We start from the raw sequence: 12,976 nt of genomic DNA, 5'->3' as shown, positions 1-12,976 counted from the left end.
AAGAGTGACTGCTGACATGAGTTGTTTGAATCTTAGCATTCACCTGGGAGAACAGACTATCATTTAAAGCCAAGTTGTGGTTTTCAAAAGGAACACATGATAAATTAGTGGTTTAAGATCTTCTTACAGAAACTTCAATTAAATGATTTAAATTATGCCTTCAAGGTTAGCTAGAATTAACAAACAGGACACCTTCCCATCAAGTCATTTAGATTATCTTTTACATCAACTACACTCTCCATTTCAGTTTTTATTTATCGGGAATTTTCTGTTTGAATAGAAACATGGAAAGAAATATCTGCAATGATAATCAAATATCAAACTCAACATTTATATTGGATAAAATTATGTATGTATCACAAGGTTTACCATGATACAGAGAATAGAATTGTCTCTTTACTCAACACTCTTCTCAGAATTCCCTTCACCTCTCTGTTCCTCAAGCTGTACATGAAGGAATTCGGCATGGGAGTCACCACTGTGTACATCAGAACCATAATAGAATCTTTCACATTAGATTTGTTAGATGATGAACATAAGTAGAGACCAGTACTGGCCCCCTAGAACAGTGACACCACAGACAGGTGGGAGCCACAGGTGAAGAAGGTCTTGTAGATACCACAAAAAGAAGGAAACTTGAATATGGAGGGGAAAATTTGTGCATAAAACATGGTGATCAGAAGGAATGGGATGACAATAATGAGTTCTCCCATGATAAATATCATCAACTCATTAACATGAGTATCAGAGCAAACCAGTTTCAGTAGAGCAGAAATGTCATAGAAAAAGTGTAAGATCAGGTTTTCTGAACAGAAAGTCTGGCCGAGAGCAGAGTGTGCAACATGGAATGGAGCATGGTCAGCACCCGGGACAACACCACCAGGGAGAGACAGCTCAGGGCTCAGGACAGCAGTGTAGTACAAGAAGCAGATGGCTGCACAGCTGTCATAGGCTATGAACTCCACACAGGAAAGGAGAACAAGGAGAAAGCTCTTCTGGTTTCCAAACAGCAGGAGGAAGTAAATTTGAATCAGGTAGGCTGCAAAGGGAATGGATGGAACTTGACTCTGCGTGTTCTGCAATAGTTTAGGAATGGTCACGTAGGAAAAGCAGAGATCAGAGAAAGACAAGTTGCTGAGAAACAAATACATGGGTGTGTGGAGATGAGAATCCAGCAAATGGCAATGACGATGATGCGGTTCCCCAGGATGATGGTAAGATACATGGAAAGGAATAGGGCATAGAACAGCTTCTGGTGCCCTGGCTGGATGGGCAGGCCCACAAGGAGAAACTTTGAGATGAGAGTTTGGTTCCTTCATGTCATCCTCTATCTCCAGTGTCTTTCAGAGAAAATAATTTTTAAAAATCCCTCAACAATCCAAAGAAATGAACATTGTTCTTTTTTTTTAAGAGGGAGAGAGAGGGAGGGAGAGAGAGAGAGAGAGAGAGAGAGAGAGAGAGAGAGAGAGAGAGAGAGAGAGAGGGAGAGAGAATTTTTTTTAATATTTATTTTTTAGTTCTTGGGGAGACACAACATCTTTGTTGGTATGTGGTTCTGAGGATCGAACCCGGGCCGCATGCATGCCAGACGAGCGTGCTACCGCCTGAGCCACATCCCCAGCCCGAACATTGTTCTATTATCATACATTGTCTGATATTCATTCTATAATAATTAATCTCATTTTCTTTATATAATTGGAATCTTTAATGCCCACTGTCTATTCTCCGCATCATCATTGACGTCTTTTTCTTAACTTCTAGGGAACATGTTTGAATATTTTATCCTTTCCTAAACACTCTTATCTATTATCTTCTGACTCAAAATGCTTTGTTATTTTTTATACCTGCCTGACTGCTAATCCCAGGGAAACACAACTGACTCCCATTCCATCTGTGTCTTATATGTTGATGTTCCTCAAGGATTTTTAATATGCCATTATTATAAATCTATATACAACCCCAAGAAAAACTCATCTACTCCAATGTCTTAGATTACCATTTTAAACTCAGATGTAGGGTCTGGGGATATAGCACGGTGATACAGTGCTTCTCTAGTATGCTCAAGACACTGGATTTGATCCCCAGTGATGCAAAAAAATAAATTACAAAATAAAATAAAAATCAGTAAGCAACCAATAAATCTCTGTGTCCCATAATGACTAATGACTCTCATCAGATTGCACTGCCTCTGTACCACCCTCCTATTCATCTACTCTCTCATATTTCAGAAAAGGAATGCAGCATCAGATCTGAAGTCTGTGAGCTGTTTCGTTCATCCTTTTCTCTTACCACCAACTCCAACATACCACATCACATATATTCCACTCCTGATCACAAGGCCACATTCCTAGTCCATGGTGTCATCTTATCTTACCTGTTCTATTGAAGCAGTTTCTCAAGTCATGTCCCTGTTTCTATGCCTCAGAATCCTTCCCCTTCAATATGCTTCAATTACTCAGTAGCATTCTAAGTAGAAATCGATCAACTCTCTCCTGATTAGTGCTTCAGAGGATTGGCATCGCTCTGAAGATAATGTTCCCTTTGAAGGCACAAATGTTGCTTTATTACCTGACCTGCATCTACCTCCACTGTCTCACCTGTCCACACAGTGATAATTGCACTCTACTCTGCAGCAATTCTGGAATTAATAGCATCTCATACACACTGTTTCTCCTGCCAATCACTTTGTCCCTCTGCTCTCTCTTCACCTGGCTTACTCACACTTACTTTCAGGCATATTACATGACACTTGCTAAGCTAAAACTCCCTTGTGTCCATATGCTAGGGGAGTCCTGCAGCATTTTCCACAATATCCTCTTCTCTTGTCATACCACTTGCATCTGGATCACAGGTTGATAGCTGACTTCCCACCAGGTTGTGAACTGCACCCAGAAAAGGCCATGTCTGCCTTATACCTGCAATAGGGCAGCACCTGGTATGGTGTTCGATGTGGCCAATGCTTCATCTATATTTGTTGGCTGTCCTTCAGGATGAGACATGTCCCTTCAACTTTAAGGAAGTCAACGCTCCTTAAGTAGAATAATCGCTACTTTCATCCACCCAGAACACAAACTCTCTAGACGTCACCACCTAGCACTACATTTTGTCACTGCATTACCAACTTCTCTGATGTAGCTTTCTATTCATGGAAAATATTAGGGTCCATCAGATGCCCTGTCCTTTTCAGCAATACTGATGTGAATGAAACATTCTTCCACTTTAATACAGAAGATGCCATCAAATTGATGTTGTTAAAATAAATCTGAGAGCATTATGTAAATTATTATAAAAGGAGAGGAAAGAAACATATTTTTAAAAGCTCTCCTTTGAGTTCTTCCTCAGAGGAATTAGCCATATATGATGGCTAATTTTATGTGTCAGCTTTGCTAGGTCCTGAGGCCAAGTTTTCATCAAATATCACTTTTTCATTGCCATGAAGATATTTTGTAATGTGATTAACATTTAAATCAATAGACTTTAACAAAAGCAGATTTTCCTCTATATGATGAACCTTGTATCATCAGCTGAAAAACTTAGAGGAAAAAAAGACTTTACTCTCCTGATCAAGAATTCTGCCCCAAAAAGACTTTTCTCCCCTGAGGAAGAATTCTGCCTCCAGAGTGTTCTGTATTCAAAAGTGTAACATCCACTCTTCCCTGGTCTATAATCTTCTGTCTTTCACAGCAGACTGTGAACTTAGAAATATTCAAAGTATATGGACTATGTTCTTAAATTCACACACAAAATCATAGACATGTACATCCTATTAATTCTTCTACTCAACCCTAATAAATACCAGTATGTCACAAGGCTGTCAAAGAAAGCAGAGGAAGAGCTTTAACAGATGTGGGAAGCTCATTTTGCTAAAATGAAATGAATGAGTGCTGGTAACTTCACCCTGCTGATGGTGTTTAACACTGCCGAATTAGCAGTTTGAGCCCTTGAATATAAGGTGTTGACATTACAGTAAGAAGAAATATGTAGATCATACATCTAGTCTCTCAGAATTTTTCATTCCCTGGTGAGTGAGTAGAATGATCTCATGTGTTAGGAGTATATACAGAGGATAACAAACCACAGACATCACCTGTTGATGTCATCACTGATGCCCCAATGAACTTCTACAGCTTAAAATCCATAGTTCTCAACATGACCCGAACATAAAAATCACCTAGGGCGGTGTTTCTAAGACTTAATATGCTTAATATGCATGCAAGTCACTTGGGGATTCTATTAAAAACCTAATCTGATTCTGTAACTCAACTTCTACATTTTAAATGGACACTAAGTTGATATCAGTACTGCTGTCACTGAAATGCACTTCAGTAGTAAACACATACATTGTCATTAAAAGCAGGTTATCGAGCCCCTTTAGATAAATTTAATCAGAATCCATGATAGGAGGCCCATGCCCATGCCTTCCTAATGCCAAGCTTTTTAGAGCTTATAGGGGAATGTAAACTAAAGAATGCCCAAGAATTATTATAGCACTGAACTTGTATTCACAGACTATTTTTAAGGGCAAATGATAAATCATTGCAAGTACATTGCACAATAAGTTATAGCAATAAATATTATTATCAACAAAACATAAAAATGTTAGACAAACATTAATCAAAGGGGCTGAGGATGTGGCTCAAGCGGTAGCGCGCTCGCCTGGCATGCGTGCGGCCCGGGTTCGATCCTCAGCACCACATACAAACGAAGATGTTGTGTCCGCCGAGAACTAAGAAAAAATAAAATAAATATTAAAATTCTCTCTCTGTCCCCCTCTCACTCTCTAAAAAAAAATTAATCAAAGTATTAAAACCATGTGAGAAACTCTTGGGAGGCAGAAAGATGGAAAAGAAGAAACTTAACAATCTAAAAAATTATTCTGCTGAACATTATACAACCTGAGAATTCAAGACAATCACATTTGAAAGACAGACAAGAGCTCATTCACTCTGCTACCAACTCATCCAGGGTGGCTGAAGGTGATTCCAGGGCCCTGACCCAAGATCCTTTTCCCCTTATTCTTTAGAGACACAGGAATAATAGTCTCCATAGTCTTCACCTGACTGCACCATCCCTTCTCATTCTTCCCCTTCTACACACAGAAGTCTGAGGAGCTCTGCATCCCAGAGGAGTACCAAGGCTGGAGGAACTCATTACAGACAAAATAATTAGCCAGGACCTCTCAGAGACTAATTCTCCCAAAGTTCCTGTAGTGGTGACTCATGACAGCCTCTGTTCACACCAGCCCATCCTTTGGGGGAAGGTGAAGATGCTGAGCAGCTCAGAACAGATGCTTTCTCATTGCCTGTGTGGGGAAGGGGCAGGAGACCTGTGTGGCTAGAGCCTACATTTCAGGAGGTGAAGGTGGATGGCTGCAGAAACCACGAAGTAATCAGGGACCACACTGTGAATGTCCCAACCTATCTTAGGAGTTTAAGAGTTTAGGCTTCATCCTGTGAATAACAGGAATTCATACACCATACAGTGGTCTTTGAGTAGAGTACTGCCATGAAACTCATGTTTCAGAAACATTCCAAGGATGGCAGAACCTGTTATTACTCCCCATCTTGCTGCTCATGGTCAGTAGGAGAGGAAGAAATGCATTGAACAAGGTTCAGACTTCTATGATTAAGGCACATGCAGATAGAAAGAAATCAGAAGAATCAGAAAAAACAAACTTCCCAGACCATATCCAATTCTTCCTCATGTAGGGTTGAAAAATTAGTTGACTTCTGCACCACATTTGGTGCAGAATGATTTCCACTCATTTTCTGTGGAAATCCTTGAGCATCAAGCACAATGATCATCCTTCCTCTATGTCATATCTCTTCCTAAGCCAAGAATATTCTTTCCCCACATTTGATTGGGAAGCCAGCTTTGGTGTATATAATTCACCTTCTCACCATCTATCCCTCTTCACCATCATCAGCTTCAGGATCTTACATAGTGACACATTGAAAATTTCTTTCCTAGGGACCTGCATCCTTATTGGTGTCACGTTTATTGGGTTTTATAGTTTCATTAATGCTTGTTAAAGGACTTGGAAATACAAAGTGACCACAAACTACTCCCATGATTTCAGATGCCACCTTCTTTATTCCAGTTGTGTAGAGTAACAAAGTTTCCCCTTGGTGATCAATGTCAACTACCCCATGCACAGTAGCAATTCTGCTGTTTGCACATTAGCTAACACATGAATCAGAAAATGGCCAAACGAAGGATGGTTATATCCCTTGGCAGAAGAGCATGTTCCTTCAGAACTATACAATTCTAATGCACTGTCCTAAGTTTTCTCAGCTACTTATTTCAGTCAGTGTTGCAATGATCTCAACTGACTTCAGTTGAGCACTGCACATCTATCCTGCTCCATCTCACCTTGGCTTTTGCTTTGAGACATCTCTGGCTCCACAGAGCAGAATGTCATGGGGAATCTCCTCAGCCCTCAGACAAACATTAAAATCTACCATCCATTTTCTATGAACTGTTGTACAGAATGTGAAACGTGGAAATCCAATTTTTCCAGCACCAAATATTAAAGAGACTACTGTACCAGCTTTCCACCAATACAATGAAATATCTAGCACAGTCAACTTATAAACAGGTTCATTTAGCTCACAGTTTGAAGAGTTCTAATGGCAAATGGCCTAGTGCAGCCTTGGCCAGGTAAGCCCTGGCATAATCTAATGGCAGAGGATGGATCACATCTCAAACTATAATAGAGATTCCATGATCTTTTTCAAATCATCCACAATGACCTAAGGACTTTCTACAAGTTTGCGCCACTTAACCATAGCAACTCCTATACTGCAATACTTGGTCTAGACCTTTATATATGAGCCCTTGGCAGACAGCCAACATTAAAACATGGTTAATTAGCACAGGAAAAGATCAACAGCAATATCTAATCATAAGTTAGAACACTTAAAACATACTATAATAAATTGTCTTAGTGATCTGTCTCTCTCGCTATTATCTTTAGTTTTTAGTTGTATATGGACAAAATACCTTTATTTTATCTATTTTTTATGTGGTGCTGAGGATCAAACCCAGTGCCTTGCATGTACTAAGGCGAGCGCTCCACCACTGAGACACAACCTCAGTCCCACCCCCTAAAATCTTACTGTACTATATTCACTCTTCTTCGTGTCACATTGTATCATGATAAAATTCCTACAGGGTGAGATGAAGTGAGGTGAATGACCTAGACTTTTTTATGTAGCACGAGTTACATAATATAATGTTCACTTGAAGGTTCATTTGAAACTTACCAAGTAAATTTCATTATGTGAGGTTTACTTATTTCACAGCAATGCAAATAAGGGCAATCCGATGCCACTTGTATAAACTGCTGTACTACCAAGATATTTCAAATCATTCACAGTCTAGTATTTGATTTATTTTTATGGATTATCCAACTATTTTTCTTCAAGTCCCCAATGTGGCCTCCAACAGCACAGGATTCCTGTCCGTTCCCTAAATGGGTAATGATTCATCACACATACCTGAGCTCTCCTTCCCACCTTTCCCCAGAGTGCAGTAGGGTGTGATCAGTGGCTTTAATCAGTCACCATACAGGACTCTGATAATTTGCCTTGAAGAGATCCTGGATAATTACTTTGTGCCTAATGAGTTAGGCCCGAATCTGGACTCCCCTGAGATGCAGAGCCTCTCGGGCCCATGGATGGCTAGAATGTGAGACATGAGAAGGGATGGCAGAGAAGGGATGGCAGACACGTGATGCCTACAGAGGACGTTACTTCATATGCTTGTAATGAATAAAGGGGAGCAAGATCTTGGATCAGAGCCCAGAGTTACCCTCAGACACCCTGGGTAAGTTGTCACTATGCCAGGTTGTATGATGTTCTGCCAGGTAAGTTTTCAGGTGTGACAACTTCCCTCTTTTCCATCGAGCTGCCTTCCAAGACTTTGCCACAGTATAGAAATATTTTGACTAAAGTTCATCACTTATAACACTTTTTATTAATAACACTGCTCATTAATGTCACTTACTGTGCAGTGAATCCTCAAAGGTCACAGCATTTTGACATACCAGGCCTGTAAGACAGGGTTCAGTGCAATAACAGTTGTTAACCTTTCTTTATTTTACATTCACCTAAGGAGCTTTAAAAAGCTTTGCACAAGCCACTTCACAGAGATTCCAGTTAAGTTATCTGAAGGTGCTCAGTAATCTGAGTTAAATGGCAATGTGTGTATTTGCTACTCAAGTGCAGCCCAGTGATCATAGTATTGACACCACTACTTGGGTGTTCATTTAAACTCTATGGTCTGAGCTACAGCACCAGAAAGAATATCTTAATGGCAGGTAATTTGCATGTGTGTTGAGTTTAGAAACACTGCCCTACATGATTCTTGTGTGCATCCCGGAGTAAGGATATTGAATTTAATGGCTGAAGAAGAAGAAGCTCAGTGGATCATCTGTGAAAACGTCTGCAGCTGCTATCTCTGGTTTTGTGATCCCTGCACAGCTTCTTGACACAAAGATAGTCCTGCAAACTCAAAAGGTAAGCAAAAGTCTGAGAAAACAGGTACTTGATTTTCTCCTCATGTTTCTTCCCACTATGATGCCAACACATGGTGTCAAAAGGTACAAACTATTAATGCAGTTCTGTTAAACATCAGCAGTGGGGTGGACTTCCCAGCAGTAGGACTCATTGATATCATTTAGTGAATGAGTTTCCCATATCTCTTAATGTTTCTCCTCTGCATTTTTGATGACCTGGAGACAGACTGAGTTTTTGTTTGTTTGTTTGGTACTGGGGATTGAACCCAGAGGAGCTCAACCATTGAACCACATATCCAGCCCATTTTGTATGTTTTAGTAGAGACAGGGTCTCTCTGGGTCTCTCAAGTTGCAGAGGCTGGCTTTGAACCCATGATCCTTCTGACTCAGCCTCCCAAGCCACAGGAATTGCAGAGATGTGCAACCCTGCCCAACCATACTGAGCTTTATCAACCAAGGTTACCCAAAGAAAGCAGTGTGTGTGTGTGTGTGTGTGTGTGTGTGTGTGTATGAGAGAGAGAGAGAGAGAGAGAGAGAGAGAGAGAGAGAGAGAGATTTTAAGGGTATAGCCCACATAGTACTGAGGATTCTTAATTCAGAAATCTGCAGGGCAGTCCTGCCTACTGGAGTCCCTAGAAGAGTAGATGGCACAGCATTGAGATCACAGCATTTTGGAGGCAGAATTCTTTCTCTTCAGAAGAGTGAAGTCTTTTCTCTTATGACCTTCTACTGGCAGTAGCAAGGCTCATCACATTTTGGGGGGCAATCTACTTCACTCAAAGTCTACTAATTTAAACTTCTATATATTATAAAATACCTTCATACCAACATTCAGAACTGGTATTTTACAAAAGTCTGATAACAGAACCTACCCATGTTGACACATGAAACTAATCATTACATGTGATATTGACATCTGAGGAGGAACTCAAGTGAGAACTTTAAAAAATGTGAATTTCTTCTGCTTTCCCACACTTTATAAAATGCTCATCATATCAATGAATTTGTGTGGATCAATGCCGAAAGATGTTTTAAGTCATTGGTGTGACTGAAAAGTACAGTGCTTCCGATACACCCTAATATTTTTTTTAATAAATACAAAACTACATGTGTGAAGTTGGTGATAGAGTGTCAAAATCTAGTGCTATATGGTGAAATCTAGTAAGTTTGTATTCTAGGAGGATTTAAGAACTGTAATTATTTTACCTAATGGGAGTTTTCTGCCTTTGAAGTTGAAGGAATTTTTCTCATCCCGAGGGACAGCCAACAAATATGGATGAAGCATTGGCCACATCAGGCACCCTGCCAGGGGCTGCCCTGCTGCAGGCAAGAGGCAGACATGGCCTTTCCTGTGTGAAGTTCACAACCTGGTGGGAAGTCGGCCATCTACCTGTGATCAGGACATTCACTGCTATGGGATGAGAACAGGAGGCTCTGCAGACAGCAAAGACCTCACGAGGGTTTAGTTTCGCAAGTGTCATAAACATCCCTGAATGATAAATCAAAATAAGACAACTGAAAGAGGAAGCAGAGGGGAGAGAGTGATAGATTGGAGGAACACCAAGTATGAAATTTTAGAGGCAATAAATTTAGATTTACAGTCCAGCAGCACTGGAGAAGGGAAGGCTTGTGTCACTTGGGCGCAAGATGAGACCATGGAGGGAGACACAGCTCAGGTAATGAAGCACCATTTGTACCCTTCAAAGAAACTTTACCTTTATCTTAAGAGCAATGAGAATATCCTGAAGCATGAATCAGGAGAGATGACCTGATTTCCATCTCAGAATGACACAGTGTGAATGAATCATATTGAAGGAGAAGGTATTTAAGGTGTGGGAAACAGGGAACTGACTTGAGTCTCACCTGGACCACGAGGAATGTGGGTTTTGTGATGAGGAGTGGATGAAGTAGCAGAGGAATGAAATGTAGAATATATGGGATGTGATAGATATGGCTGGATTTGATGGTGACAGAGAAGAATGGAAGAAAAAAAGTTCATACTTTGGCAATTTGGATCCTGCCTTCCTTTATTGGAACGAATGTGGAAGAGGAGGAGAATAATATGGATGCAACACACTATGCTGAGTTTCATTAGGAACCTGTTGAGCTGAAGACCCCTGTGATACATCCAAGGGAAGAGGACCGTCCAGCAGTGGCATGCAGAGTTCTGTGAGTGAGAGAGATGTCTCTGCCCGAGTTTAAATACTAATCTAAGTATTTGGCATTCGGTGAGATTTCCTTGGGGTTCTATATAGAATTATAAGAGAATGGGATTTACAAAAATATTCGAAGAACATCACCCTATCAGATATTATAAAGCAGAAACCGATTACAGTTGCTAAGAATGACCAGTCAGGCAGGGAAGAGAAAATCCTACACTCCTTTTGTGACAGAAGCAAACAGATAAGTACTTAGGAAAGAATGGGCTACTGAAACATGTTTAAAAGAAGATGAGAAAAAGTAATAAATGATCATAGAGATAAAAGACACTTGAAGGTTATACTTATTGTGATGGTGGTGGAATCAACTACTGTAGAATACGTAAACACTGTGTATGAGAAAAACATGATCATTTTCACTTGGGTTTGTAAAGGGCCTTTTTATTTCTCTTAAAGGTATTGGAGACAAGTAATAATGGGAAAAAACCAAACTCTCATCTCAGAGTTCCTCCTCCTGGGCCTGCCCATCCAGCCAGAGCACCAGAACCTCTTCTATGCCCTGTTCCTGGCCATGTATCTTACCACTGTCCTGGGAAACCTCCTCATCATCACCCTCATCCGCCTGGACTCCCATCTGCACACTCCCATGTATTTGTTTCTCAGCAACTTGTCCTTCTCTGACCTCTGCTTTTCCTCTGTCACCATGCCCAAATTGCTACAGAACATGCAGAGTCAAGTCCCCTCCATCCCCTATGCAGGCTGCCTGACACAAATATACTTCTTTCTGTTTTTTGGAGACCTTGGGAACTTCATCCTTGTGGCCATGGCCTATGACCGCTATGTGGCCATCTGCTTCCCCCTGCACTACACCACCATCATGAGCCCTAAGCTCTGTCTCTCCCTGGTGGTGCTGTCCTGGGTGCAGACCACGTTCTATTCCTTGTTGCACACCCTGCTAGTTAACAGATTGTCCTTCTGTGCAGACAATGTGATCCCACACTTTTTCTGTGAAATATCCGCCCTGCTCAAGCTGGCCTGCTCTGACACTCACGTTAATGAGTGGGTGCTATTTATTATAGGAGGAATTTTTGTTGTCATCCCATTCCTACTCATTCTTGTATCCTATGCAAAGATAGTGTCCTCCATTCTCAAGGTCCCTTCTGCTCGAGGTATCCGTAAGGCCTTCTCCACCTGTGGCTCCCACCTCTCTGTGGTGTCACTGTTCTATGGGACAGTCATTGGTCTGTACTTACATCCAACAGCTAATAAATCCACTGTGAAAGATACTGTCATGGCTCTGATGTACACGGTGGTCACTCCCATGCTGAACCCCTTCATCTACAGCCTAAGGAACAGAGACATAAAGGGAGCCCTAGGAAGGGCTCTTTTTAGAAAGAAAATTTCCTTCTGTGTGTGAAGGGCTTTTAACATAATTATTAAATTAATATTCTTAGTGATATTAATATTGGAATATTTTCTCAAAATTTTCCCTCACCATGGGAACTTTGGTTGAAGTAGCATAGGGTATAACTGTTCAATAGGCAAAAGAAAGGAATTTCAGCAGATCAGTGGACTAGGGAAGATGGTCTTGTGGGCCTAGCTTTGCTTTCCTCTCTGTCTTTCCCAGCTGATGCTGGAAAAGCGTAGGTAAAACTACATTTTTGTGCTCTCCAGTTCTTACATTCTGAAGTTATTCCTAGATCTTTCAATTTTATCTCAAGTCAACTTTGACTATGGTATCATTTTAAAATAGTGCTCCATAATCTGAGATTAATACTCAAGAACTTCCCAATGACTCAATCTCCCAGCAAACCTCCAATGTCTCTTACATGATATTCCTGCACAAATTCTGTCGTCATTCCACCTCCTAACTTTCCTACACCCCTTTTTTTATTTTTATGTCTACATTGTCTTTTATTCTCTATCATGTCAATAAATTTTTCTAACCTTCTGTTCAATAGTGTCATTCAACAATTTTGTGTTCACTTGTAATTAACTAATCCAGGAACCCTAGAATTTATTGACCCAGCATGGGGCAAAAAAAGTTAAAGATTATGAGAAATTTTCTGTTTTTTTAAAGTTGCCTCTCTTTTGTGTAATATTTTGACTTTGCAGAAGGTCCTTGTGTGTTTTTTATTGTACCCCCATGACAATTGGAAGGAAGTAGAGAAGCTATTATGACTTATTTTCAGACTAAAATCTAGGAAGTTCAACAACTTTTCATGCCATCCAGTGGGTCAGTTGTTAAGTCTGCATAAGATCAGAGACTGAAAAGTCTTTTCATTTTCTCCCACTTCCA

The 12,976-nt window shown here is 40.5% G+C and overlaps 1 protein-coding gene and 1 pseudogene across 1 annotated transcript; one reads left to right on the top strand and one right to left on the bottom strand.

Moving 5' to 3' along the window:
• Nucleotides 1–365: 365 nt before the first annotated feature.
• On the bottom strand, nt 366–1,324 carry LOC101958618 (olfactory receptor 1468-like; annotated as a pseudogene).
• Nucleotides 1,325–11,152: 9,828 nt separating this feature from the next.
• Nucleotides 11,153–12,094, top strand: LOC101958341 (olfactory receptor 1E16). Its single transcript, XM_021734620.2, has one exon. The coding sequence runs from the start codon at nt 11,153–11,155 to the stop codon at nt 12,092–12,094; it is 942 nt and encodes a 313-aa protein (XP_021590295.2).
• Nucleotides 12,095–12,976: the final 882 nt, after the last annotated feature.

Source organism: Ictidomys tridecemlineatus, chromosome 3 (assembly GCF_052094955.1).
Source record: "Ictidomys tridecemlineatus isolate mIctTri1 chromosome 3, mIctTri1.hap1, whole genome shotgun sequence".
Lineage (NCBI taxonomy): Eukaryota > Metazoa > Chordata > Mammalia > Rodentia > Sciuridae > Ictidomys > Ictidomys tridecemlineatus.
This window is presented reverse-complemented; position numbering and strand designations above follow the sequence as displayed.

Coding starts and splice junctions, on each gene's coding strand:
- LOC101958341 (XM_021734620.2), top strand. CDS start 11,153: ATGGGAAAAAACCAAACTCTCATCTCAGAGTTCCTCCTCCTGGGCCTG.